The sequence below is a fragment of the Apus apus genome, chromosome 11 (assembly GCF_020740795.1).
Source record: "Apus apus isolate bApuApu2 chromosome 11, bApuApu2.pri.cur, whole genome shotgun sequence".
Lineage (NCBI taxonomy): Eukaryota > Metazoa > Chordata > Aves > Apodiformes > Apodidae > Apus > Apus apus.
The window spans coordinates 19,412,213-19,440,171 of NC_067292.1; the positions used below are offsets into that span (position 1 = coordinate 19,412,213).

The window sequence follows — 27,959 nt, forward strand, 5'->3', positions numbered from 1 at the left end:
AGGGAAAACATGTCTCAAGTGGTTTGGGTTGCAAGGTGCAGGAGGAGAACCAAGCCCCTGCATGCTGCTGAGCTGGGCCTGCTGTGAGGATGGTGTGTGGGGAGAAAATCCTCCTCAGGAGTAAGCAGGAACCTTCCCCTTTTGGGAAGAAGCTGGAACCAACTCTTTGAAAGATACTAGTTCTCAGAGAGCTTAGGACTTCCAGCTGTGCATGGAGTGAAGATGGTGAGGTGGAGCTGGAGAACGTGGCTGGCAGCTGAGGGTCTTTGCCTCCAGCATTCACATACTTGCACACCAGTGAGCTTTGCTGCTTCTGCCCTGGCTAGCCTGAGGTCTTCAGACCTTTGCCCTGGCTGTGCCCTTGAGGCTGTGTACCATCTAGTGTGGCACTTCTTCAGCAGGAGAACACGAGGAGTAGCTGTGTTGCCTAAACAAGCAGGCAGGCGGGCTCCAGTTGTTTAACTTGCGCTCCTTCCAGTGACCACACGCGAAGGAACGGCGGCTCTATCTCCTTGAGCAGCTATGTGGCTTGGTAGGAATGCCTAACCCCAAATGGCTTTCATAGGTTAGCAGGGCAAAATAAGACTTGCTGTTAGGCTAATTTGGGATATTGGAGGGCCAAGAACTGAAATAGCTGTGTTCTCATTCCTCTGCTACTCTGAAGTAGCCACTGCTACTGTCCAGGCTGGCCAGCGAGTCCTGCAGTGCAAACCAGTCCTGGCACACTCTCTTTTTTCACTTTTGCCAGCCCTAGGGAGCTGTGCTCCTCCAGCTACGTGGCATTAGTCTCAAGAAACCTCTTGGGGTGTTAATGCATGTTCAGTGCCCTCTAGACCCCACAGACCAGGGAGCTTGAGCTATAAAAGCAGAGCATGCCAGAGGTGAGAGCCTGCACAGTACCTGGTTTGTGGTACAGAGCCAGTGCTCAGTGTGGGTGCAGTGTCCTCTCTACCCGCAGCTGGACTGCTCATGCTGAGAGAGTTCATATTTCTCTTTGTAGCAGATTCAGCAAAAATTGGTTGCTGAGTGAGAGTTGAAGAAGTCATAACAGTCCTGTCAGTGGGTTTTATTGTGCTCTTACTAATGAGTGAGTGGTACAACAGCCTTGTGGGACTGTAGATGGACAAGACTCATTTTGATCTGCAGCTGGCAGTGCCCCGTGTTAGGTCTGAAATCTGTGGTCTTTCAGTGGCAACAACTGCTTAAACTCCCTCCCAGAGATACTCTGGCAAAATATGTAAGGCTGAGTGTCCTACCAGAATTTTACTGTCTCCTGTTGCTTACTTCCAGCTGGAGAAATAAAAGGCCTTGGAGTAAGTGGAAAATGGGACTGACAGACCTGACCAGGGCAAACAGCTCCTGGCTCCAACCATGCAGTGACTTGGGCTGTAGGAGCTGTGACATCCCCATGCCTCCTTCATCCGACTAAGGTGCAGGAGGGTGAGGGAGAAATCCAGCACCAGCTTCCTCAGAGGCTCACCAACTGCTGTCCCACAGATGCTCAAGTGCTGCTGCTCTGCTTTAGCAGGCAGTTTGGAAGCTGTCTTGTCACTGTCTCTGTGTGCCTGCATCTGGGAACAGTTTGGGATTTGCTTGTTTTTAAACACAGGGTGCTCTGGCACTGATGCTGGGGGCTAGAGCTGAGAAGAGGCTGGTGTGAGAGCCCCCAAAACGATTGTGGCCTGGGGGAGCCATGGTGGAGCCTGAGGTTTTGAGTCATGGCAATTTGGTGGCTGCTGACGATAAGGGCCAGACCCAGGAGGGACAAGCTCAACACAGGGTCTGCTTCTGCCTGGTATTGTTGAGGACTCTGGAAATGCCAGGCACAGTTAGGGCAATGCTAACCCTGTCTGTGGCTCTCTTTCAGCTGCTTTCTTCCAAGACTGCATCTCTGAACAGGACCTGGATGAAATGAACATTGAAATCATTCGAAACACACTGTATAAGGTAAGTGAGTCTCTGGGAGGGGAAAGTGATGTTAATTTCCCTATTTATTCCTAGCATGACTACAGCTCTGTCTTGAGTCAGGAGCTCCAACTTAGGCTGGCTTTCTTCAACCAAAGGGGAAGAGGGTATTTTCCTCTTAGAGTAGATTAAAAAATGAATTTGCTTTCTCTCAGTTTTCTTCCCTGGAGTAGTACTGGAGTGACCATGACCAAGACCTAGTTGCATCTGCTGAAAAGTAAAGACAGTCCTCTTGGAGAACCCAGCTCTGCAGAGTCAGGGCACCAGAGCTGGGCAGGGGGACTTCTTTTTGGAGCTGCCAGTCTGTTGAGAGTCTGTGGAAGAGATTTTTTTAGAGGTGCTGTCTGTGAATAAATTTCCTCAGGCCCCAGGCAGGCAGGAGAAGGCTTCTCCTTAACCTCCTGAGTTCAGATGTGTAGCTGACTTCATTCAAAGGGCTGAAGTGGCTGGATCGTAAACTTGGCTAAGGGGCTTCCATGGGCTTGGCTCTGGCTTGAGCTCTTTCAGAAGAGCTTCCAACAGTCAGCTCAAGCCTCCAGAGGCTGTGGTTGGGGTCAGATGCTCCTGGTAGAGCAGTGTGAAAGGTGCAGCTGGGTTGGAGGAGTCCTGCAGGGCACAGGGATGGAGGGGCTGAGGATCTCCATGTCCTGAGCCTGCACTAGGAGCTGTTGTCTCCTCTGCAGGCCGTGTCTGGTTCTAGCTGGCAGTGTCAAAGCATGTGTTTATGTGCAGGTTGTGGCTATCGCTCCATCTGGACTCTCTGGATGAAGGGTGGGATGCAGATTGTATCTGCCAACCTTGTTCTGGCTGGTCACAGCCAGCCTGCAGTCAGTGTGACCTCTGCTTCCCAAGGAAGCCGTGGCCTTGGAGAGGCAGGGAACAGATCAGGCATGAAGGGAAGGAGGCAAAGGGAGGGGAGAAAGAGCTGCATGTCAGCAGTCATGCCCAGCTGCCTGTGGCCTCTGGCATGTACTGGTCTTTCTGTGATGGAGGGGACTATAAATATCTGGACACAAACACCTGCACCCTTGCAAGGTGCAGAATTCTGCCTTGGGATGAGAAGCTTAGGAGGTGGAGGTGCCTCCTTGGGTCCCAGCTGCCAGGTCCTTTCTCATCTCCTTTTTGAGACCTGATAGTTCTTTACATTCTGCTCTTCCTACCCCCAACTGAAGTGTCTCTTGGCATGTGCTGGGCCTGGGTCTCACCAAAGAGCAGTCCCCAGGGAACACAGAGGTCTGTCACTAACAAATCAGGGTGACCCAAGGGTGAAAAAGGTAACTGCTGCTGGCAGACTCTCACCTGAAGCCACCTGTTTCCCCAAGGGCTGGAAAATGTATAATACCATGCAAATGTTCTTCACAGGCAAATGAAGGACATCAAATCAGGTCTGAAATCTGTGCTGAGCTGCTCTGAGGAACAGAGCTGGAGGGTGCCTGGGATGGATGCCTTCATCCAGGAGGAGCTGGCATGGGAAGGGCTACCTCCCAGACCTACTGCAGACTTCTTGGAGGAATCTGCCAGTGTGTAGGCAGAAGATTGGAGCAGTTGTTGTTATCATCAGTGCTTACTCCCATTTTTCCCCATATTGAAAGGATATGTTGAAATGAAGCTGATTGAGCGATGGCCTTTCCTGGTGACCTTCCTGAAGGAACCAGCTGAAGGAGCTTTATGGCTGGACAATAAAATGTAGCAGGCAAATCAATGTGGATAAATGTGGAGTGATGTATGGGAGGGGCAAGGAGGTGATCCTCACTCTGCCTGTACAGCAAAGGTCTCCTTGTTCCTTCCTACCACTAAGTGAAATATTGGGTTACAATTGACTCGAGCAAGTGTCCCTCTACAAGACAACCTGTTCCTAACAGCAGGAAAGAACTGCACAAATATCACTGTGTTGCTGCATTAGATCCATAGTGCCTTTGTTCTCAACACTGTCTCATTCCTCTCACCTCTGCATATGAAGAGCAGAACAGAAGTTGCTGAGGAGGACATCTTTAAGGGTTTGGGTACGACGACTTTTCTATGAGAAACCCCAAAAAATGGTTGGGATTCCTCACCTGGAAGAGGAGTGAATCAGAGCTGTGGTGGTAGTGGCAGATAGGGTTGGAAAAGTCAGCATGGATGGACAGGCTCTTCCTTGGGGCTGGAGACAACAGGCAGATGGGGGTGGAGGGTGAGTGAGGGGGTCCATGGAGCCATTGAATGGTTTGGGTTGGAAGAGACCTTAAAGATCATCTAGAATCCAAGCCCACTAAGGATTGGTAAATGCAAAGAGGCTGCCATTTCTGGGGTTAAGGGTTGGAAACACCAGAGAGTTTCTGTGAGTTGCTGTCACCTGGGCAGGAGTCTGTAGGGGAGGGCACCCAGCATGAGGTTTACAAGGGCTTGTAGTGAGAGGACAGGAGGGGATGCATTAAAACTAGAAGAGGGGTGATTTAGGTGAGACATGAGGAAGAAATTCTTCAGTATGAGGGTGGTGAGACCCTGGCCCAGGCTGCCCAGGGAAGCTGTGGCTGCCCCATCCCTGGCAGTGTTGAAGGGCAGGTTGGATGGGGCTTGGAGCAACCTGGGCTGGTGGGAGGTGTCCCTGCCCATGCAGGGGGTTGGATCTAGGTGGTCCTCAAGGTGCCCAAATGTGTCTGGGATTCTATGGCTGGTTTACAGTCAGTTTCCATGGTGTCTGTGATTCAGTGCTGGATACTTGAGTTCACCTGTTTTTCCTTCTAAAGCCTGAAGTCTGTCTGTGAGCTCTGAGAAGGACAGGGGTAGTGCCTGACCCTCTTTCCCAGCTTCCCACTTATGTCAGCCTCCAGCCAAGTCCATTATCCATGTCCTCGTTCCTGTGGGAGCTCTGCAGAATAATGCTCTGTGCTCTCCTGCGCTTGAGCAGTGGCAAGTGCTGGAGATGATGTGTGATACTCACCCAGCAGTGTCCTCTTGCACAAATATTTACAGAACAGTCATCCAGGTGCTTTCCTAGTACAGAGACTGAGAGTGCTGTAGAGGGACCAGCCCTCAAGACCTGTACTTGCTGGAATTGAACCCCGTTGTAATCTCTTAAAGTCACATTTGCATCCCAAAAGGCCTGCCTGAGAGGATGGAGACAACTGCTGATGGCTGCATATGGCCTATGGCCTGCAGGTCCAGCCTTTGAGATAAGGACAATGGTGGATAAGGACAATGATGGAGGGGCAGAGGGGGCAGGCCCCCCCCAGCTGCTCAGTCTCATGACTCCATCACACTTGCTCACCCTTGCAAAACAAGGAAATGAGGCCTGTAAAACAGGGGCTGCAGTGGTGGGCTTGGGCAGCCTCACTGACACCAGCTCTCCCCTGCTGGCCCAAAGCTGCAGCCAGGACTGGGGGGTTTCTAATTCTCTCTCTCTAAGCTTTTCTTCTCCTGCTCTCTCTTCCTTCCTAACCTCACTCAGTAACTCAAGGCCTAATCCTGATGTTCTTCTCAGGTTGTGCAGCTTAAACATACACGTGTTGTGCTCTCGTGATCCAAATGTCAGCCTTTATGATCGTGCAGCCTGAGATAGTAATTGAAGGATCCCAATTCCTTCTGGAGTTTTAATTAAACCTAATTCAAATACAGACCCTGAGGGTCCTTTCACCTTCATCTGATCAAGGGCTATGGGAGGGTTGAGCGTTTCCTCAGACTGTGACATTTTAACCCCTCTGGGCCAGGTCTGGGACACAGGTTGGATCCAGCTGCACCTGGGCTCCTCTCTGAGGAGGAGTTTAGAGAGCAAGAGATCCACTCTGAACCTCCCTGGGTTGTGAGAGGGTGTCCAACACATGCATTCCTGGTCCATCCTCAGTCCTGGAGTCGTTGTGATCAGAGCAGAGATTTGCGATGTCTCAGCATCATTTCCTTCCATCCCTTTTAAGCAATTCAGGTTGCAGCTCTCAGTCCAGGGAGACCTTTTACCACATGATGACTTCTTCTGAGAAAGTTCTTGCTGAACAGCACTTTTAGCCATGCACTGCCTTCACGGGCTCCCCCTGGGAGATGCAGTCATCTTCCAGCTGGATTACAGTCCATCTCCACAAAGGATTACGTTTCCTGGAGGCAGCGTGGCTGTGCCCAGCCTGACATGTTTTACACAGTGCTCCAGTTGGGATGGAGACCAAGTGGCTGCAGAGTGAAGAGAGAATTACAGAGAAGGGCTGGTTTCCTTCACAGATGTCCTGTCTCATCTCTTGATGCCGCTTACGCAGCGGTACTTTCTGAGAGGAGGTCTTGCAGCTCCAGTTGTGTGGCTTGGCATGTCCGTGGGGGCCAGAGCAAGGTCAGGAGACCACGTGAGGCTTGAGTTAGGCAACTCAAAGGAGCCAGACAGGCTTTAATCTCCATGGATCGGTTTGGGGGGTGATCTGCTGGAGAGCATCTCTGGGGAGAAGGACCTCAGAGTTCTGATTGACAGCAGGCTGAGCATGAGCTAGCACAGAGCCTGTGCAGCCAAGAAGGCCAATGCCATCCTGGGCTGCATGAAGTAGAGTGTGGCCAGCAGGTCAAGGGAGTTTCTCCTCCCCTTCTACTCTGCCCTGGTGAGGGCCCATCTGGAGAATTGTGTCCAGTTCTGGGCTCCCCAGTTCACAGAGGAGAAGGAAGTCATGGAGAAAGTCCAGCACAGACCACGGAGATGCTGAGGGACCTGCTGGGAGAGCTGGGGCTGCTCAGCTGGAGAGGAGGAGGCTGAGGGGGGATCTGATCAGTGCTGATCAATATCTACAAGGGGTGTCAGGAGGATGGGCCAGACTCTTCTCAGGAGTGTCCAGTGACAGGACAAGGGGTAATGGGCACAAGCTGGAGCACAGGAGGGGCAAGTTAAACATCAGGAAAAACCTCTTTCCTGTGAGGGTGACAGAGCCCTGGGACAGGCTGCCCAGGGAGGTGGTGGAGTTTCCTTCTCTGGAGTCATTCCAAACCCACCTGGGTGTGTTCCTGTGTAAACTACTGTTGGTGGTCCTGCTCTAGCAGGGAGTTGGATTAGATGATCTCCAGAGGTCCCTTCCAGCCCCCACCACTCTGTGAGTTTCTGACTCCCTGCCTGGGGACCTTGCCTGCATTAGGCTCGTGCAGTCACTTGAACAAACCCAAGCACAACCCTTCATGTCTCCAGCTCCTGGGGGAAGCACCAGCCCTCGTGTGGGCTTGGCATCCAAGTTCATGTGGGGTGAAAGTGCCTGTGCTGTGTTACAAAGCATCTGGGAGTGTCCCTGCGTGCTCTTTGTCCCCTCCTGAGTGGCCCTGTGGGGCAGTAGATGAAGCTGTATAGAAGAATCCTTATCTGCCCTCTCTCTTCCAGGCTTACCTGGAGTCCTTCTACAAGTTCTGCAAGGTGCTGGGAGGTACCACAGCAGATGCCATGTGCCCCATCCTGGAGGTAGGTGTGGAAACCCCTGTAGCTGGATGGTGTTGCCGTGATACTTACTGCTCTGTGCCCAGCTTCCCTGCCAGCTTTAAGGATGCTAAAGCTACTCTTCAGCATCCCAGTGCACGCTCCACCTGCTCCCTGGGAGCCCTAGGAGAGCACTGCCTGCACATGACATGTTTGGTTCCCCAGTCCTGATCTTGCCAGGTGCCAACATCTGCTGCCTTTTGTGGCAACATCTTCATCCTCTCACCTGGGTGAGGAGCAGGAGAAGGAGCAGAGCTGTTCCCTGCCCTGTCTCCATGCCAAGGCTGGCTGTGGGATGTGCAGGACTCTGGGGCAGTAGGTGAGAGAAACTCTGTGACCTGGGCAGGGTTCTGCCCAGCTGTTGTGCCTAAGGTGGAGATTTCCTCACCTGACCACACCCCAGGCATCAGCTACTGGGCATACTGGGAGCCTACACATGTAGCCTATCCTGGCTGGAAACTGGGGGGGGGGGCTCTCTGCGTACCAGGCAGCTTGCTCCTGCTTCCCTCCCATGTGGCTCTGTTCAGAGCAGCCTGGGTGTTTGCTGACAAAGGTGCTGCATCCTAAGGTGGAACTGCTCTTCTCCCACAGTTTGAAGCTGACCGGAGAGCCTTCATCATCACCATCAACTCCTTTGGCACTGAGCTGTCCAAGGAGGACAGGGCAAAGCTGTTCCCTCACTGTGGCAAGCTCTACCCTGAGGGCCTGGCTCAGCTAGCCAGAGCAGATGACTATGAACAAGTCAAGAATGTTGCTGACTACTACCCTGTGAGTGCTCTGGGGTGAGGGCTGTGGGGGATGGGGGAAGGATCAGAGTGTCTCAGGGATCAGGGAGAACTTATGGGTTGATAGCCTGGTGTGGGGGACTCTGTTTTCTGCTGCTCCTGCTGTTGGCCTCCTGCTCTGCTTGGCCAAAGTGGAGCTGCTTTGCTGGAGCTAGGGATGCTGTTGGATGCTTCGTCATGACTGTCACTGCAGAGAGGATAGGGAGCACAGATGTGTCCTGTGTGCCCTGTCCCACCAGCAAACCCTTGTGGCAGCAATGACAGGCTCTCTTTGATTGGGAGGGGAACCTGTCTTCACGGAAATGTCGTGTGCCACATCTCCAGCCCTCGTGGGTCACTGAGCTCTGGGTCAGCTGCAGGGGAGATGCTCACCTGGGAGGACACACTTGGATGTGTCTGGGTTCCTTAAGCTGCTCCTGTGCATGGCTGGGGGTCTCTTTGGGGTTAGAGAGTTTGGTGTCACCTTGCTGGGACATGTGCCAGTGTTTGTGGGCACAGGGGCCTGGCCCAAGCCCTCTGGTCTGTACCCAGAGGGTTTGTACCCAGAGGGTGTACAAAGGGATGGTGGGGCTTTGAGAACTGCACATTTGAGAGATGGGGTAGAGGATCTGTGGCTGGACAAGCTGACAGATGGAATGAAGACTTTCTCTGCCTTCAGCCAGGGGGTGTGCAGTGCAGCCTCAGCAGCAACCCCTGCCAGAACCCCTGTGTGCACAGGGCAGACTCTCGGCTTCCGTGTCCTCTGCTGACCTGGCCTGCTGACTGGGGTGTCTGTTGGATGCACAGGGACACTGCTGAGCTCGGGAGGGCTTTGGATTTGGGGTGCATCCTCTTGCAATGTCTTCCTGCAGGAGTACAAGCTGCTGTTTGAAGGGGCTGGCAGCAACCCTGGAGACAAGACCCTTGAAGACAGGTTCTTTGAGCATGAGGTGAGTGAGCCCTGAAACACTTGCCTGCCTGTGCCAGTTGCAAAGCTCAGGGTAGCAGCAAGCTGGTCTGCTGCCCTGTCAGCAGGGCTTGGGCAGAGTCTGGGGAGAGGAGAAGGATGCTTCCCTCTGCCTCAGTGAGGAAACAGGTGCCCAGCATGGTGCTCAGTCCATGTTCTCACCCAGACAGATCACAGCAGTGTGGGAGGCAAGTTTTGGGGCTGCTAGAAGGTACTTGGTCCATCACTAGCAAAACCAGAGTGTCATTATGGTGGATTAAGGAGGATTTTCACAGTACATAAGGGTATAAATATTTCTCCCTTCAAATGTCAGGGCCTGCCCTGAGCCACGTGCTGTAGGTTAGAGCTGCCTTGGGGCAGGTTAGATGGGGCTGTGAGCAACCTGGTCTGGTGGGAGGTGTCCCTGCCCATGCAGGGGGCTGGATCTAGATGATGTTTAAGGTCCCTTCCAACCCCAACCAGTCTGGGATTCTATGACCTTGAGAGGTGCAGAGCAGGACACGGGTGCTGAGCCCCCTCCTTGCTGGGGACCTCGTGGGGCCTCCCAAGCTGCTCCTCGACCAGCTCTTCCCATCGGAGGTGGCTGAGTGACACGTCCTCTTCTGGCCTTTCCCCAGGTGAAGCTGAACAAGCTGGCCTTCCTCAACCAGTTCCACTTTGGAGTCTTCTATGCCTTCGTGAAGCTGAAGGAGCAGGAGTGCCGCAACATCGTGTGGATCGCAGAGTGCATCGCCCAGCGCCACAGGACCAAGATCGACAACTACATTCCCATCTTCTAACCCTGCTCTGCTCCTGTCCCACCCTCCTGCCTCTGGAGTCTGGCAGGATCCTTATCTAACTCCCTGAGTTATCCCATGCCCCGACTCCAGGATTGTCCCATCTGTGGAACTGGCTCAGATGAGGAAGCTGTACAGTCGCTAATTTAAATTATTCACGAGTTTGAGTTGTGTGCTGTGAGGGGTCCAGAGGGACCAGTGGCACAGGCTTGGCCCTGTGCAGCAGGAGGGACCCCTCCTGCTGTGTATCTCCTCATCCCTGTGTTCCTGTACTAATTGCTGTATGTGCTTAATGTTCCTAGAGCAAACACCAGCTGTGGGGGTTGCTGCCTCCAAGGAGTTCCCACTAGCACAGGGCACACATCAGGGCTGCTGTGGCCAGGGGTCTGCTGGCAGTGCCCTGCACCCCTCCTAGTCACTGTTCTTCCTGTGAGGTGTAGTTTGTGTGGTGTGTAGTGTAGCCCGTGCTGCTGTGCAATCCCTGCATCCCCCTGTAACTAACCCTGACCTGGGAGAGACTGAGCAACCCTGGCCAGGGTTGGGATGGAGCCTGTGGGGCAGAGGCAGAGCCAGGGGAGCAGAGCTCCTCCCTGCTCCAGCACCATGTGCACTTGTGTCCTCAGAAGCAGTTCTCAGCAGTTTCCCTCCTGCCATGGAGCCTGCTGCTTGAGCTCCTTTCTCCTCTGAAGACCCACAGCTTGGAGCTGTCACACCCCTGTGACAGTCAAGGCTCTGGGGACAGTGCTGGACCCCTGGGCCCCCCTGGGGCAGACACCAGGCTGGCAAAGCCACCTCCCTTGCCCAGGGCATCCAGGCTGTTACTGCCAGGGAGTTGTACAGGCACAGCTGGTCCCTGGGCTGGGTGGCCCTTGGCTCTCCTCCACGCAGTCACCCCGATGAGTGCAGAGGGTGGCTGGTGGCAGAAATGTCCCACACCCTGTCCAGGCCCTGCCTGTCTGTGGTTAGGGGATGGGAGCCAAGCCCTGGGCACGGCAGCCCTGCTCCTTGCTGTGCCCAGGACAGCTCCCACTGGTGCTCCAGGTGGTGTGACAGTGGAGAAGCCTTGCTGGTGGGAAATGTGCTCGGTGGTGCTGCTGGGAGGAGGGATGGATGCAGAGTGGCTCCATCCCAGCTTGTGCTGCAGTGTTTGTTATCCCGTGATCCTCTCTACACCAATAAATTCCTGCCTCCTGCACCCTGCTCTCCCTGCTTCCTGGGGTGCCTGTGGCAGCCACGGACCTTCTTACCCAGACTGTGATGTTTGCGGTAGGAGATCCTGGTGTGGCTCTTGTGTGACTGGGGACACTTGTTTCTACCCCAGGCAGGGTGGTTGTGCCACCCCTTGGGGACCTTGGGCACTTGCTCCATCCCAGGCTGTGGGTGATGCCTGGTCTGGGTGCTGAGGAGGTGCAGCCCTGCGGGAATGAGCTGCGTGGTTTGTGACCTTCTTGGCACGTCCCCTGGCCTTGCTAAAGTTGTCCCCCTGCCCCTGGGCTTCCTTCCTGGGGCTGTCCATGTGTGGCAACATCACCCCTTCCATCCCAGCAGGAGCTGGAGCAAAACAAACAGAAGCCTTGGGGATAGGGGTGGGTGCCAGCTCTTCCTGGCAGGCTGACCCCCCTCCTGGGGGGGAGTCTCGTGTCTGTGCCCCTGTTTCCCCCCCCCCCACTGCCAAGCTGCTTTGGTGTGGTGCCAGCTGTGACCCAAGCATCCCAGGAAGGGAAGGAGCCACCCAGCAGTGTATCAAGAACAGATTTATTCTTTAAAAAGTGACAATCACGTAGTTCATCTGGTGAAGGGCTCTGCAGCCCGGCCCCGCTCCCCGCGCTCGCCGGGAGCACCTGGAGTGTGTGAGGAGCAGCAGGGAAGCGAGGGCTGCCAGGGTGGTGGCTGCAGGATCCCGGGCTTGACCTAGCCAAGAGCTGCTGGAGACAAATGCTTGCAGCTCCGAGGGCAGTGAGGAAGATGTTGGGTAGCTGAGAACCCCTCGAGGCACATCCCAGCGCGGAGCCAGGCGGGGGCGTCCCCCTCGGAGGGCGCCTGGTTAGAAAACGATACAAAAACCCCAAAGTCTCTAGAAAACCTTGATTCTGGCACGATAGAAAATAGAGCTGAGTCTGCCTGGTTTTGGAAAGCGATCTGGTTGGTGACACCTGGTGCTGATTGTCCCCCTGGGCTGGGGAAGGGCCACACGGGGCCCGGTGTGCCTGGGAATGCCTGGGAATGCCGGGAGAAGACTCGGTCCCGCCCGGTGCCCGCAGGCTGGCCAGGGTCAGGCCTTCTTGGTGTGGTTGTGGTGCTCGCTCCTCAGCGCTCGGGGCAGTTTGGGGTTGATGAAGAACCCTTTCAAGAACAAGTCCCTCACGAAGTAGGGCAGGTAGCGGTGTATGAAATACATCAGCCCAAGGCCCTGCCCCGGGTAGTAGCGCACGGCGGGGTTGGCAGCCAGCAGCCCGTCCGTGATGCTGTTCACCACCGCGCTCAGGTCCTCCACTGCCACCTTCATGAACTGGATGAACTGGCGGTTGATCTCCTCCACGTAGTCCTCCCCGTAGGCCTGCAGCAGCTCCGGGGGCAGGCTGGCCACCAGCCTCTGCTTCTGCAGGCTCCAGAAGGCAGGGTCGCACGTCGTCCCTGCAAGGACGCGGCCCAGCGCCCCAAAGTCAGCTGTTTGGACCCCCTCCTCCAGCCCCCCCCCCCCCCTCCCAGCCCCAGTTCCCAGCCTCCCAGGAAGGTCCTGCTGGAACCCTGGCAGAGAGCTGCCCAGAGGGAAGTGCAGTGAGAGGAACATGGTGGCTTTTAACAAGCCTGGGACTAGACCAGAGGTCTGGGACCCTGCCTGCAATGGTGGCAGCAGAGCTTGGTCCTGGCCCTGCCTCTCACCAGCCCAAGCCCAAAGGCCACAGGATGGCCACCATCCCCAGGGAGGTGACCAGGGATGCTCAGAAGCTGCATCCTGACCCCCAGCTGCTCCTGCCATTGCTCCATCATTGCTTCTGCCTCCCTGGGGTAGCTGCCCCTTGCCTGCAGGTGCAGGCAGCGTGTGGGTGCTGCCCCTCTCCTACCTGTTTTGTAGTAGCCAGGCAGGACGATGCTGACTTTGACCCCCCAGGGCTGGAGCTCGCTGCGGAAGGTGTCCATGAGCAGGCTGAGGGCAGCCTTCGAGGCCCCGTAGGCTGCCAGGCAGGGGAAGGGCAGGTCACCTTGCAGGAACCAAAGGATGAATGAGCTCTCTGCCCAGGGGACAGACCAGGAGGGCTTCCATAGGGCTGCACTCCCACCCAGTGCACAAGGAAAGGGATGAGGGCGCCAGGGGAAGTGGAAGAGGGGGTGAAGGGGTTGGATCACAGAATCATAGAACTATTCAGGTTGGAAAAGCCCTTTGGGATCACCGAGTCCAACCATCATCCCTACTCTGCAAAGTTCTCCCCTCAACCACATCCACCCAACACCGCATCCAAACCACCCTTCAACACATCCAGGGATGGTGACTCCACCACCTCCCTGGGCAGCCTGTTCCAGTGTCTGACCACTCTTTCTGGGAAAAAATCCTTCCTAACATCCAGTCTGAACCTCCCCTGGTGCAGCTTGAAGCCCTTCCCTCTTGTTCTGTGATTACCTGTGAGAAGAGACCAGCACCAACCTCTCTACAATGACCTTTCAGGTGGTTGTAGAGACTGATGAGGCCTCCCCTCAGCCTCCTCTTCCTCAGACTAAACATCCCCAGCTCCTTCAAGCCTTCTTCACAAGATTTCTTCTCCAGGCCCTTCAGGGCCAATGCCACGAGAACGCTGCACCCCAAGCTGGGGGTGCCCACGGTGGGGGGAGGGGGGGGTTCAGGCAGGCAGCTCACCTGCAGGGCTGCTGACGGTGACAATGCGGCCGCCAGCGGAGCGGAGCAGGGGCAGCAGCCCCTTGGTGAGCTCCAGGGAACCGAAGAAGTTCACCTCCATGCAGGCGCGGAACTTGCCCAGCGGCGAGAGCTCGGCGTCGGCGATGGTGTCGTTGAAGCCCGCGTTGTTCACCAGGCCCCAGAGCCCTGCAGGCAGGGATGGCATGTTTGGAGGGGGTGAGCTGAATGAGGGAATCTCCCCCCGACCCAGCACCCTAGGGTTCCCAGGTGCTCCCTGGCTCATGGGGGTCCTGCAGGGAATTGCGGGGTGTCCCAAGACAAGCCCTGTTAGCGGAGGCACCCGGCACCGCAGCTTGGGACGGAGGGCACGGGGGGGGTTTGGCACTGCTGGGAGCAGCTCCACGCTACCTGGGGTTCCCAAGGGGATGGCCAGGGGGGCTCCTCACCTGTGCTGTTGGTGTGGGTCTGGATGTGCTGCAGGACGCTCTGGATGTCCTCCGGCTTGGTCAGGTCCAGCTGCAGCAGCGTCAGCCTGGAGGAGCAGCTCCTGCGCAGCTCCTGGGCGCCGGGGCCCTGCGGGTCCAGCACGCTGGCGAACACCCGGAAGCCCATGGTGTCCAGGTGCCGTGCCGTGGCCTGCCCGAAGCCCGAGTCGCAGCCTGCAAAGGCCAAGAGGAGCCCTGCAGTTGCCAGGGACAACCACCAGCCCACTGGCCCCAGGGATCCCCCCTTCCCAGCTCTGCCTCTCCATCCCCGGGGAGCAGTCGCCCGCTCAGGGCTTGCCACCCCACTCTGGCTCTGGACCCACAGGGGACATGACCTTGCCCTGGGACACTGGCAGGTTGTGAAGCTGCTGTTTTCTCCCGTATCACACACGAGAGGAAGAAAACACTCCCTTATCTGCAACCCCCATCTCCCCGAGGGCCTCTCTGATGTGAGGTGCGGGTAAAAGCCCGGGCACGGCCCCGGGATGGCCCAGAGCCATCACCCACAAGATGCCCTCCAAAAGCTCCACGGGGCACCCACGGGGAGCTGGCACAAGGCTCCGTGGGAAACGCTGCTTTTCACCCCCCCAGAAATGGTGGCCAAGAGGCACAGCACCCCATGCCCCCCCCCGCCTCACCTGGCTGGGGTGCCAAGGGGATTCAAAATGGGGAAAAAAACCCAGAAAGAGGGATCCCAGTCTGCTCCTGCCACCCTGCATCCTTCATGGGAGCATCCAGTGGGGATGTCCCAAGCGGGGAAGCACTGGGTGCTGCCCTTTCCCACCCTCATCTCCTCCATCTCAGCTCCAGCAGGGCCACTGGAGGTGACACTGTCACCCTCGAAGCCAGCCCTGGGGTGGCTGGGGGACAGGCTGGGCAGGAGGCGGGTGTCGCGGGGCCAGCGGCCGGGGCGGAGCAGACAGGATGCAAACAAACAGCAAAGGTACAGGCTGTTCCCAGGGCCGATGGCAGTGCTGATAGCTGGGGGAGCCTGTGCCACCACCACTGCCCGGCCACATTAACCATTAACTGGGGAGCACTTGCTGGGACAGCCTCGCCACGCCTGCCACCCTCGGGAGCTCCTTAGGCCATCCCCCAGAAAGAGATGGCACCTGGAGACCATCCAGGAGCTGCCACCTGCTCCACGGGCCCCTCCGAGAGCCCTGACCCTTCCTACCACCAGGCCTGGGGTGGGCACAGGGACTGGTTGCCCCTCCCTTGGTTCCCCATTCCTGCACCCCTGGGCTGGGATCTGCCCCAGCTCTCGAGGTGCCACCTAAGCCATCCTCAGCACCCGTGCCCACGGGGCTGCTCCCCAGCTCAGCTTTACTTCATTGCTGCGTCAGAAACCTGTCATAAAGCCAGAGGCCAGAGCCATAACACACCCCGGAGGTGCTCGACTGGCAGGAAGGGGGTGCAGGGACTGCCCTTCCCCAGCAGAACCACCCAGCACCCATCACAGAGGCGGGGGGGGGAAGGATGCCAGGCTGGCTCAGCATCCCCTCCAGTGCCATCCCAGGTGCCACAAGGGATGCTGAAGCCTCCTGCTGAGCCACATCCACCTCTCCACCCCCCTCCCCTCCACGGGAACAGGACACGCTGCCAGCACCAGGCCAGATAAAGGTGCATTTTGCCTTTCCCAGCAGGGCAGGAGAAAACTGCAATAAAGATAAGGTTTAAAAAGAAAAGCCCTGGCGGGCAGGACACAGGTACCTGTGCTGCTCCTGCCCCAGCTGGCAAAGAGAAACTTCCACTCCAAACACAAAGCTCCTCAGCACCTCCCAAGCTTTAAAACACCTGGAAAGAGCACCCCCCCAAAAAAAAAAAAGCCCGGCTTGGCAGTTTGTTTCAAGCAAGGCTGGCGAGGAGGGAGCAAACGCGGCTTGTTTTGGCTGAGAGGGGCAGGGCTGGGGGGGGAAGGGGGCGGGGGGGTGTTTCGGAAGCTTTAATCGATTCACACACAGACAAAAAAAAAAACCCCAACACAACCCATAAAACAACAACCCCAAACCCTTCTGGGAGGCTGGCGCTGGGGGGGGGCGCCCGGGGCCAGGAGGATGCTGTGGTGTGATTGAAGGACTCCGGGCGCTGCTGCTTCCCAGCTGCCCAGCTCAGGGGCGGCCAAGAGGGCAGGGAAGGAGAATTCAACCCCCCAGGGAAGGGGTGGGTGTGTGTGTGTGTGGGGGGGGGTTAAAAAGCGGCAGACCCGAAGCAGGGCAGCTCTCCCTGGGCCGCGCTGGCTCCTCAGCGCTACCGGCAGCCGATTCCCCCCCCGGTGGTGCCGGGGATGGAGCCGGGGCCGGTCCGGGCTGGTTGCGGGGCAGGAGCCGCCGAGGATGCTGCAGCAGCAGCAGGAGGTGCCGGCGCCAGCTCCTTCCCACCCCGGCTCCCGCTTTGCCGACTGGTTTTTTTTGCAGGTCGGACCCAGGGTAGGAGAAGGATGGGGAAGGGCAGCGGGACCCAGAGCCCCCATCGCATCCCCTTCCCCCCACCCCCCCTCATCCAAGGGCCCCGGCTCCCCAGCCAGAGGGTTTTGCTGCAGCCAAGAGCGGGTCCTGAACCCAGGTTGGAAAATCCAGCAGGGCTCAGCAAGGAGGAGCAAACACCCATCCCAGGGGCTCAGCAAGGAGGAGCAAACACCCGCCCCAGGGGCTCAGCAAGAAGGAGCAAACACCCGCCCCAGGGGCTCAGCAAGAAGGAGCAAACACCCGCCCCAGGGGCCAGCTGACCCTTTGCCATCTGCAGCAATCCCTGGGGACTCTGCAGGACCTCCCCCAGGAGCAGGACACACCAGCCCCTGCTGGGATTTTGGCACAACCAGCCCTGGCTTCCCCTCTCTCCAGCAAGCCAAAGACGTGGCCCTTGGGGTGCCCTCCTACCCAGCCAGAGGGTGCAAGGAGGACCCACCAGGCAGCACAATGTGCCCACGGCCTGGAGATGCTCCTCACCTAGGGAAGCAGAGCTCCTGGAAGGTTGAGCACCACTCACCCTTCCTGATGCTGCTGGGAGCTTGGTTGGGCTCACGTGCCCCGGTTGGGCTCAGGCAGGTTTCCCTCAGGTGAGTCAGGCACGAAAGGCACTAACTTTTTTTGCTGTCTCAGGTATTTGTGCTGCTCCTGCAGCCAGCACCAAGACTGCCACGCATGGACACGTGCTCCAAATCCACACTGGGATTTGCTGAGCTGGGTGGGAACAGGGCTACAGCTGCCAACCAGCACCCCCTCCCTGCCCCGGCACCCACTGCCAGCACTGCACGTGATGGGGGGGCCTGGTGGCACAGGGTGCAGCCCTGAGCCTCAAGCTGGGCATCTGCACCCTCTACTAGGAGCCCAGCATCCTCATCTGAGCTCTGGAGCTGCATCCTCATCCCTGAACCACAGGCCAAGTACCCTCAAGCATGAGAGGAGCATCCTCATCCCCAAACCAAGAGCAGAGAATCCTCACCTGAGCCACAAGCTGAGCATCCTCATCCCCAAACCAAGAGCAGAGCATCCTCACCTGAGCCACAAGCTGAGCATCCTCATCCCCAAACCAAGAGCAGAGCATCCTCACCTGAGCCACAAGCTGAGCATCCTCATCCCCAAACCAAGAGCAGAGCATCCTCACCTGAGCCACAAGCTGAGCATCCTCATCCCCAAACCAAGAGCAGAACATCCTCACCTGAGCCACAAGCTGAGCATCCTCATCCCTGAACCATGCACAATGGGGAGAAGGTCCATCCCCAACCTGAAGGTCAGAAGCCTGGTTGGGATGAGGAAGCCCCATGTGGCTGCTTGGAGGCCAGAGGGTGCCTGGGTGCTCCCCAGGAGCTGCTCCCTCCACAGTCACCCCCACTTGGGACCCCCATTCAGAAGGTGCAGTGGGGCTGCCCAGGATGAGCTGTTCCTTGAAGGGACCAGCTCCCCTGGGAGTAGCCCTGGGGACACCTGGGGCAAAGGGGGGGGGACATTCCAGCTGTCACCAAGGCCAGAGGCAGGTGGGTGGGTGTCAGCTGGGTCAGACCCCCCCCCCCAGGAGCATCTGTCCCCCTCCCCACAGCTCTGCCCCACAGCCCTGCCACTGTTCCTTAAGCCCCAGGATATTGATCCCACCTCCCTCACAGAGCTTTTGGGCTGTGTGTCCCACCACCCCGTCCAAGATGGGACTGTCACCAGCTCGAGGACACCATCAGGCTGAGCAGATGAATGTGCTGAGCTGCTTGTTTCCACAGGCTCAGGCTCAAATCCTGCCTGGGATGCCAAACCAAACACCACTGGTATTTTGCTCGGAGGTGTTGCCTTCTGGCCACAGCAGGATTCACCACCACCACCACCACCACCCTGGATCCAGCTCCTCCAGGCACAGGATGGGGTCGAGCCCGGCCACACTGTGGGGAGGCTCTGCTGGGCACTGGAACAGACACAGCAGGGGCTGATCCCAGCTCACCTCCTTGGGGACAACCATCCCAGCTCCATCCTGGGAGCACCACGAGGGAGGATGCCCCAGGTGGAGGTGGCAGTGAACAGAATGCAGCAGGGATGGGGCCACCAGAGGGCATGGGACACCCCAAAAGGGGGTCTGCCAGCCCCATCCTCCCCAGTTACCCATTGCCCAGAGCCCTACTGGGGCAGTGGGGCTGGGCAGGGACACTGACAGCCCCTCTCCCCCCACCACACACACACACCCAGCCACTGGGATCACCAGCAACAGGAAACCTGGTGGCATCACCAGCAGGAACCCAACAGCATCCCATGCCAGCAGCATGGATGCATCTCTGCTCCCCACAGAGCCCCCTGGGAACAGCCCCCCCCATGCCTGGGTGCTGCTGGATGGGCCCAGGGTGAGTGATGCTGCTGGTCCTCAGCAAGCCAAGAGCCTCCTTAAATGACATTAAACCCAGGGAGACCCAAATCCCATCCCCAAAGCCCTGGCAAGAGGACCCTCCGGGGTGTCCTGTGGGGTGGCCAGGCAGCCCGTGGCAGAAGGCAAAGCCCATCACCCCAGGGGGGCAGGGGGTGGCCCAGTCCCCTCCCCACAGCAGGGCCAGATGGTGTGAATCTCAAGGGCTTAGCTGAGTTCTGGAGCCTCACACGCCACCACCTCCCGCCCGGGGGGGGGGGAGGTGGGGGGGAAACATCTTTCCCTGCACAAACCAAAAGAGAAGGGGGGTTGGAAAAATCTGATTTGCTGCCTAGACAACCCGAAGCAGCCGGGCAGAGGTGTCAAGCAGCCCTGAGGCCAGCATGGATGCTCCTGAACGTAAAGCCCATTCCTCCAGGAGCAGGTGCCAGCTTCACTCCACCAGTTCTGGGGACACAGGAGCAGCCATGAGCTCCACCAGTGTGGGAAGTCACAGCCCTCCTTGTCACTGTCACTAAAAGCCACGCAGACACCTTGTGAACCTTCTGCCAGACCCCAGCCCACTCACCTTCTCCTGCAGAAGACCAGGGAGGTGCTGGAGGAGATCAGGACCACTCAGGAGCTCACAAGCAGCCTCAGAGGAAGCTTTAAGCCCAGAGCTGCCAAGCTCAGCCTAAGGGCTGGCACCAGCAGGTGCAAAGGCACCAGAGTCTTCCCCAGCTGGTGGAGGAAGATGGACCAGCCCAGAGAGCTGGTGCCCCAGTGATGCTGCTGCCAGAGAGGACCCAGCCAGGGCTGGTGACCAGGCAGGGTGGAGGAAGTGCCTCCCCTGCCAGCAGCAGGTTGGGGTTTCACAGAAAAAGGGTGCAGGGAATTTCTCAGAAGCAGCCACTCCCCGTGTCCTGGGGCACAGCAGGATCAGCAGCAGCTGCCAGCTCCCCCAAGGGGAGACTGACTCCCCAAAAAGCAGCAGGTGGACTCTCACAGGCAAGGATTCCAGCTTCCCACAGGCGGTGATGAACGGGAGAAGATGGCAGGGATGTCAGCCAGGAAAGGGCACAGCCTGGAGGGATGGAGCAGGGGTGGAGCAGGGGTGGAGGTCGCCCCTGAGAAGAGCTGTGGTGATAAATGGGTTAATAATCACCTTCAGAAGGAACAGAGTGAACTGGGAACACAGCACCAGGGAGCCAGGACAGCCACCCATCAGCAAGAGCTGTCACTGGGAAGGACACCCATGACTCAGGGACAGCTCAATGGGATCAGTGCCAGTCACACGGACTCTTGGAGAGGAAGAGGCCAGGAGGGAACCAGGCTGGGAACCCAGGAAGCTCCACCAGCCACAACTGGGATGTGGGGCTGAAGATGCTCCCAGGGAATGAGGTGGTAGCAGCAAAGCCATGGCTGGGGCACCTGCTGGGGAGAAGCCCTGGGCTGCACAAGAGGTCCCAAGGGACCCCCAGCAGGCTGGAGAAACACCAGCCAAGCCCCACATCCAATTCTCATGTGTGATAACAGCTCAGGAGGCAGCAAGGAGAGGCAGGAGGTCAGGGCCAAGGGCTGCTGCAGGCATGGCCAAGCCATCCACCAGCAGCAGAAGGCAAGATCAGCTCTTCTGCATGGACCACCACGAGCCATCACCACCCCGGGACACCTCAGGACAGTAAAGTAGCACCAGGAGGACCTCTGGCCACGTGGTGGGTCAGGTCAGCTGTGGAAAAGCCCTGAACAGCCCCACAGACCAGGCTGCCCCCTGCACCCACCATACCATGGAGGTGAACAAGTCACCAGGGGCTGGGACACAGGGTGTCAGCAGGGACAGAACCAGGCTGGGCCACTGCCAACCCAAGCAGTCCCTCCAGAGCAAGCCCAGGAGACCATGAGGTGAAGCAGCTCAGAGTCTGCAGCACCACAACAGAACTACAGCAGTTCCAGGGGGTGGGGGAGGTTGGAGCAGTCTGGAGGAGGTGTGTGTGTGTGTGTGGGGTGAATCTTGGAGCTGAAATTCTACTTTGCTTGTGAAGTGCCACCTCATCACTGCCCTTGTCACCAAAATAAACTCCTGCTACAAGCCACAAGCCCAGGCAAGCAGAAAAATAGGTGCAGGCCCTGCCCAACCCCACATCACGATGGGCTCTCTGGTTGCACCAACTGGATTTTCTCTTGCAGATCCCTGTGGAGCTCAGATAACTTTTTTTTTTAGAACCTGAGCAAAACACTTGAATGAGCACCACTTGTGCTTCAGTCAAGACAGCTGTTTAGACCTCCCTGGTCACCTCAAGCTCCACCAGCCCCTTCTGTGCCCGATTAAGTTGTCCCCTCCTCACCCTCTTGCTCTCAGGAATCAGATTTTTCAGCATCAAAAGTTGATTTGGGGGCATTTTGCCCCCAGATCCATGAAGGTGGCCCTCCAGGCTGATGTGCTTGGACATAGTGACCCAGGCTGAAGGGTGATGCACACAGCAGGACCCCACACATGCCCTTGGGCTTGGGACAGCCCAGGCAGCTGAAGTGGGAGGAGAAGTCCCCAATGGGATGGATGCACAGCCCAGATGATAGTCTTTGTGTCCACCTGGTCACTGGGACACTGGAGAGGAGCAAGCATGGGTCATGAGAAGATGATGTGCATGGCTTGATGCTTATGCCAAACTGGAGTATGGAGAGAAGAAACAGGACAGGGAGGGATGACAAATCTGCTCCAGGGTATGTCTGGTTGAAGCTGAGAGACCCAGCATGAGAAGGCCACCACCAGAAACAGAGATAAGGCTTGGAAAAAAAAAACAAGAGGCCAGACATTCAGTGCTTCTGTAGAAGACATCAGGGCAGGTACCTCCTCCAGGACCTCAGCCCACCCCTCATCTCCACCCCCAGCCTGCCTGGGGGGCACCCACCATCTGGCACCCCAGGGTCAGCCACCCAGCAAAGCCAGTAAAGCCCCAAAGTGCTTTTGAAGATTACAGCAAATCCCAGGAGAGCAGCTCCCCAGCAGGAGAGGTGATAAAGCTCCAGGGGCTGGAGGCTCTCCCGGAGGGAAGGAAGCACAAGTGAGCTGTTGCACATGGAAGCAAGGACAGGCTGGGCCAGAGGAACAGGAACTGGAGATGGTGGAGACCCCCCAGCAGCCTGGGGAACTGGAGAAGGGGGTAACAGGGACATGCTGAGTAAGGTTCAAAAGTGAAATAATCTCCAGCTATCCCTAGAGCAACACACTGAGAGCATGAGCAATGGTCCTGGGTGGTTTCCACCTTGCAGGCTCCACAGCAGTTATCTCAGGTCACAGGAGGGACACGGGGAGGTGAAGAGGTGTGAAAGAACTGCAGCCTGTCCTGTCCCAGCCGGGCCAGCAGACATCCCCCAGATCTGGGGTTACAGAACCACAGACTGGTTTGGGTTGGAAGGGACCTTCAAGATCATCTAGATCCAACCCCCTGCATGGGCAGGGACACCTCCCACCAGCCCAGGTTGCTCCAAGCCCCATCCAACCTGCCCTTCAACACTGCCAGGGATGGGGCAGCCACAGCTTCCCTGGGCAACCTGGGCCAGGCTCTCACCACACTCACAGCCAAGAATTTCCTCCTCATGTCCAACCTCAATCTCCCTCTTCCAGTTTTAATCCCTTCCCCCTTGTCCTCTCCCTCCCTGCCCTTGTCCCAAGTCCCTCCCCAGCTTTCCTGGAGCCCTCTCAGATACTGGAAGGTGCTGAAGGTCTCCCCAGAGCTCCTCTAAATCTCCCCACCACTGAAAGAAGACTACGGTGAGAAGGAAAAAAAAACCCACTTGCCCAAACTTGGTGGAGGCCCCTTGAAGACTCCCTGCACCTTATCAAGCAAAACCCTGGTTGATGAAGTCCACCATCCCCTGTCCTACCAGGAGCAAAGCAGCCCAGCTCTCCTCTTCCACAAGCAGATCCTGGCTCGAGGGCAGCCAGAGCCATGGGCGGGCAACACATCAAAGATGAGCTGCTCATTGGACTAAAGGGCAGCAACTTCCTACACTCCTCTCCTCCCCAAGCATCCGTTCCCATCTGACAATCTCATTTTGGGCAAGGAAGTCTCTGCTTTGTTGCTCTCATGTCCCCACATAACCCTGAGCACTCATCAAGCCCGCTTGGGCTTCTCTACCCACCTCTTGTTTCTCCCTCTTCCTCCTAATCAGCTGCCCTCATCAAGTTTGAGTAACAGTGCTAGAGACCAAAATAACCCACCCCGAGAGGTCGGTGGTGTTAGCAGGTTCCAGAAGGGCTTATTGAAGTGAGAAAAAGATGAGTGTCTTTATCTAAAGATCTGTGGTGAGCTGGGGTAGGTACCTCCTCCTGAAGAAACTTAGTGAGGGGATGGAGAATCCTAACCCTGGGGAGGGGAGAGCTTCAGGCTTGCAGAAAGAGGCAGAGAAAACAGGGTTCCTGCTCTGCTCCCCAAACCCCACCACCAGAGGGTTAAATGTGGCTTTTTTTTCTTTCTTTACATACACAAAGAATTGCTTGTACAGCAGGGTTGGAGTTTGGGTGTTTGGTTTTGGTCCTGTCCCCCCCCCCCTCCAACTGCTTTGGAGGAGCAGTTGTCTCTGCTGTTAATTTTTAATAGATCCTGGAAAAACCTGAGTGGTTCCAGGGAAATGAGTTGGTTTGCAGCCTGGGGAAGACCCTGGGTAGCTGACCTGGCTCTGCACCTCCAGAAGCTGAGCAGGAACTGCCTAGGGAGGGCTACAGAGTCTTTGCATGAAGCTTGACTCCTCACAGGGCTGTTGGCACCAACACTGATTAGAGCTGGGCTGTGAGCAGGAGCAGAGGTGCCCACCCTGGAGCCCCTGACATCTCCATCCCCCAGTTCAGCTGGAAAAATGGGTCTCAAACAACAGCACCAAAGTCCAGATGGGAGCAATGCTGCTTCTTTGGTAAGGAAAGGGATTTACCTTCGTGGCAGGGGAACAAGAATCCCCACATCTGGATTGAATCACCCCATCCTGCTGCACTCACCAGATGCTTCAACATCTGTGGAGTCCATGGGAAAGGCTGCGGCTCCACTTGAGCAGGATCATGGAGCAAGAACCTCCCTTAACCTTGAGTGGGACCTGAAGCTCTGACCCGTTTCTGATTGTTAATGGGCTGTGCAGTCACCACAAGGGAGCCTCACCAGGAAAACAGGTTCCCTGCAGCCAGGAAGGAGGAGAAGAGAGGAGAGCACAGCAGGTTTGGGTCTGGAGCAGCCTGACCTGCCCACTGGTTTTGTCCACCCAGATGATTTGCTGGGGGACAGAAAGCTCTGCAGGTGCCTCCTGCCTCTGCAGGCTGCTCCAAGGAGGAGCAAGGAGGCAAGAGCCCCAAATTCCCTCCCCCAGGCTGCAGTCCTATGGCTCTGGGGTTGTTCCAGAGCTGTGCAATTCGGGTGCAGCCTTCACAGCTGGAGCAACGATTCACTCATTTCAACTTCTCAGCCAAGTGCAAGAGTTGACACCTTGCAACACAACTCAGGTCTCCCCTCTGCTCTGACCCAACCCCCCAGGCAGGCAGGGTCGACAGGCTGGTTTGCATTTGGCCCTTTCCAAGGATCTGCAGGAAACTGGACCATCAGCTGCCATCCAAAAAGCCACCCCCAGCAGTGACACACAGCAGAGGGACTCAGGGAGCTCCCACTGCTCCAGGGGACCCTGGGATGCTCAGGGCCATCCCTCCACCACCTCCAGGTACAGCACCCAGTGGTGTTGGGCCATTTCCATGGACTGATGGAACTTCACAGGCATCCACTAAGCCCCCAAGGACCAAAGGATGATCTACACTCACATCTAAACTAACCCAGGATAAAACCAAGCCTTGGTGCCAACCAGGAGCACCAGCAACCTGGGGTGCCCAGAGATGGGTGACCTTGCTGGAACAGGCAGCTGCCTGTACCCAGCCCACCCACACCACAGCCCTGCTGAGCTCCTTGCAGCCTCCTGTGCTTGGCCAAAGCCTTGGTCTTGTCTTTGAGGCAGGTTTAGGCTCACAGGCAGGCTCAGAGCAGCACGGAGATGGCTGCATCACCCCCCACCCCCCCCCCCACCCCTCCCAGCCCTGGAGCAGCTGAGCTCTGCTCCCATCCTCATCCTGACTCCCCTCCTCATCCCTCCCTCCCTCCCTCCTCCCAGGGCTGACCTCTCCCAGCCCTGCTGCACAGGAGGGCATTCTCCTCGCTGCAAACAGCTGTGACCTCCCCCAGGAAGGCAGGATTAACACTTTCCTCCCCTCTGCCCCCAGCCACGCTCCCCGAGAAGCCAGAGCAGGGGATGCAAAAGCCCCGAGGTCACAGCCACGGCTTGAACACAGCACCACAGGGACTAGTGGCCACCTACTTTGCTGGCCCAAGGGATGCACTGTGGGGGACCCGCAGCGTTCCTTGCTCCCCTGGGGAGCAGTGCCCATCCCTGCTCCAGCCCCACGTGCACCAGCAGAAATGCAAACCCCACAACAGATGGGAAATGGCACAGTTTCCCAGTCCCTGCTGCTGCCACGGGGTCAGCAGCTCTGCTCTGCAGCAGCTCCACGTCTGCTCTGCTCCTTTCCCACCAGCTTAGTTTGCCTCCAACCCCTGCCAGAACCCAAGTTTTGAGGTCCACACCAGCACGTGGAGCTGGAGCATCACACACACAGAGCTCAACCTGGGGGTCGATCCTCAGGGTTCTGGGAGAGCAGGCAGCTGGAAGCACTGGGACACCAGGACCAGGAGATCCAGCAGCACTGCAGCCACATTCCCTTGCTCCAGGTGAGCATCACTGAACCTCTGCAACTCCCTGCTCCAGGATTAAGCCAGTGATCAAGAAGTATATAAAAGAGGACACAACCCACAAGATTTTGGGGCTGGGACCTCTGCTGCTCTAGGGCAGGCATCAGGAGGGCACTCTGTTGCATTTCTTGGCTGTTCCAAAGGGTCCAGTGTGGCAGAAACCCCGTCCCAGACCTCACACACCTTCAGCACCCCCAGGCACCCAACTCAGCACTTCTCCCTCTGCTTCCCACAGGGAAGAGGAAGGAGGCCAAGAGCTCCCTCCTCCTGCTCTGAGCCTCCCTGGCTGCTCCCACAGCCGCCACCAGCAGCCGCTCAACACCCAGTTGCCAGGAGGTGTCCGGAATTAATCCACAAAAGAATCAGGCTAATTACCATGCAAACACTCCGGGAGCCAGGGATGCCCTCCCGGGCAGGGCAGAGCAGCCCTTGCATCTGGCCCTGGGCAGGCACCTGCTGGAGCAGCAGAAGGAAACGCCGATCCCTCCAACCTGTAAAACCACCGAGTATTTACAGCCCAGAGCAAACACACCGGAGCTGCAGAGGTGTCACCTCAACATAAGAACACTTTGTTCCAACCACTGACTCACTAATTATACAGGCAATGCCACCGAGCCGGGGCTGGCTTGACCCACTGTGCCACAGGGCACCCGCCAGCCCCGCTGTCACACATGTCCTCCCCAGGCAGCCCTGCCCTGCCACAGCTTTGACCTTCACTCAGTTGAATCATTCATTCATCTGCTGCCTTGCTCCTCTGGAGCTTCCTCCTCTGGAGAGATCTCCCTCTGCTTCCCACTGGCACCGCAGAGCCCTTCAAGCTGGCTGGGCCACCCAGCTTCTCACCTCTCCTCAAAGCAACTCTCCAGCACCAGACCCCACTTCCCAGGAAACACACAGACCCCCCCTTCTCCAGCTTGGCGGGTCTCTAAGCCCAGCCCAGCCATTCCCACCAGGATGCAGGCTCCCATCCCGAGGAGCACAACCCCAGGGTTCCTTCCCCTCCAAGTGGATGTGGAGCCAGCAGCATCCCACCTGGCAAAAAAACCACCCTGGCTCCAGCAGCTCCTCCTGGCCCCACGTCTGCTGCCATCAACCTCAGAGCAAAGCACCTGCTCTGCCTCCAGACACCTCCAGCATCTCCTGCCCCACCGCCAGGAGGAAGGAGAAAGGAAAGCACGTGGGTACCGAGACATCCCGAAGAGAATAAGCCACGATGTGTGAAGCCCACGCTGGGAGCTCAGCGCATCCCCCCGCTCCACGCCTGGCAGCCGCTGAGCAGCACATCCCGGGGATGCTCCCGGGGCCAGAGCCCTGGGACGAGGCAGCAGCGCTCAGCCCCGGGCAGACCGGCTCTGCTGTAGCCTCTAGAGGTGCCACGAGGAGCTTTCGAAGAACCAGCGCGGCCGCAGAGGGGAGGAGAGGCGGCCCGAGGTGCTCCCAGCCCGGCGCTCCGGCTCCTCGCCAGCCCCGCCGCGCGTCCCCTCCAGCCCCCCCAGCCCCGGGGGAAGCAGCTCCCGGCATCGCCGCCGCCAACTCGCTGCTCAGCGCCTCCACGAGCCGCTGGCGGGGAAAAACCAACACAACTCCCCGTCAGCGGCGGTGGGGGGACGGGGGGACACACACACACACAGCGCGGACAGCCCTCCCGGCTCCGCTCGGACGTGGCGGGACAAGCCGGGAAAGGGGGGGACACCCCGGGGGAGGGACCCCGAGGGCGAGCACGGCGCCGGTGGGGCGGGATGGGCTGGGACGGGACGACTCCCCCCCCCGCCCCGACCCCCGCAGCGGGGATGGAGGAGGTGGGGGGGTGGGGGGGTGGGGGAAAACCATGGGAGCCGTGTGTCCCCGCACTCACCTGTCACCAGGACGGCTCTGCCCGCCACCGGCAGCAGCCGGCGAGGCGCTGCCCGCCACAGCAGCAGGCAGGCGGCGGCGGCGGCCAGGGCCAGCCCCAGGGGCAGCGGCAGGCAGGCTCGGCACAGGCTCTGCAGCCCGGCCAGCAGAGCCAGGGGCAGCAGCAGCCCCCGGCCCGGCCCCAGGGCCCGTCGGGCCGCCCGCAACGCCAGGCTGCCAGCCAGAGCGGCCCAGAGCGCTCCGTAAGCCCAGCGCTCCAGCCCCGGCTCCATCCCGGGCCCGGCCCCGCCGCTGCCG

General features: G+C 58.0%; 2 protein-coding genes across 2 annotated transcripts in view; one reads left to right on the top strand and one right to left on the bottom strand.

The window, feature by feature from the left end:
• Positions 1–11,071, top strand: part of ATP6V0D1 (ATPase H+ transporting V0 subunit d1) — a 37,426-nt gene extending 26,355 nt beyond the window's left edge. Inside the window, exons 4-8 of the mRNA XM_051629393.1 lie at positions 1,868–1,947; positions 7,277–7,354; positions 7,961–8,137; positions 9,006–9,083; positions 9,718–11,071. Coding sequence (XP_051485353.1) covers positions 1,868–1,947; positions 7,277–7,354; positions 7,961–8,137; positions 9,006–9,083; positions 9,718–9,879 — 575 coding nt within the window. The 3' untranslated portion in view covers positions 9,880–11,071. The remainder of the gene's footprint in view (positions 1–1,867; positions 1,948–7,276; positions 7,355–7,960; positions 8,138–9,005; positions 9,084–9,717) is intronic.
• A 984-nt stretch (positions 11,072–12,055) lies between these two features.
• On the bottom strand, positions 12,056–27,943 carry HSD11B2 (hydroxysteroid 11-beta dehydrogenase 2). The gene is made up of 5 exons (XM_051629391.1): positions 27,664–27,943; positions 14,176–14,388; positions 13,730–13,915; positions 12,942–13,079; positions 12,056–12,510 (listed from the first exon to the last, which is right to left on the bottom strand). The coding sequence occupies exons 1-5, from the start codon at positions 27,932–27,934 to the stop codon at positions 12,149–12,151; spliced, it is 1,170 nt and encodes a 389-aa protein (XP_051485351.1). The 5' UTR covers positions 27,935–27,943; the 3' UTR covers positions 12,056–12,148.
• Between the last annotated feature and the right edge of the window lie 16 nt (positions 27,944–27,959).

Coding starts and splice junctions, on each gene's coding strand:
- HSD11B2 (XM_051629391.1), bottom strand. CDS start 27,934: ATGGAGCCGGGGCTGGAGCGCTGGGCTTACGGAGCGCTCTGGGCCGCT. Junction 13,916..14,175: donor GACCCACACCAACAGCACAG/GTGAGGAGCCCC, acceptor CCCTGCCTGCAG/GGCTCTGGGGCCTGGTGAAC. Junction 12,511..12,941: donor GCCTGGCTACTACAAAACAG/GTAGGAGAGGGG, acceptor GCGTCCTTGCAG/GGACGACGTGCGACCCTGCC.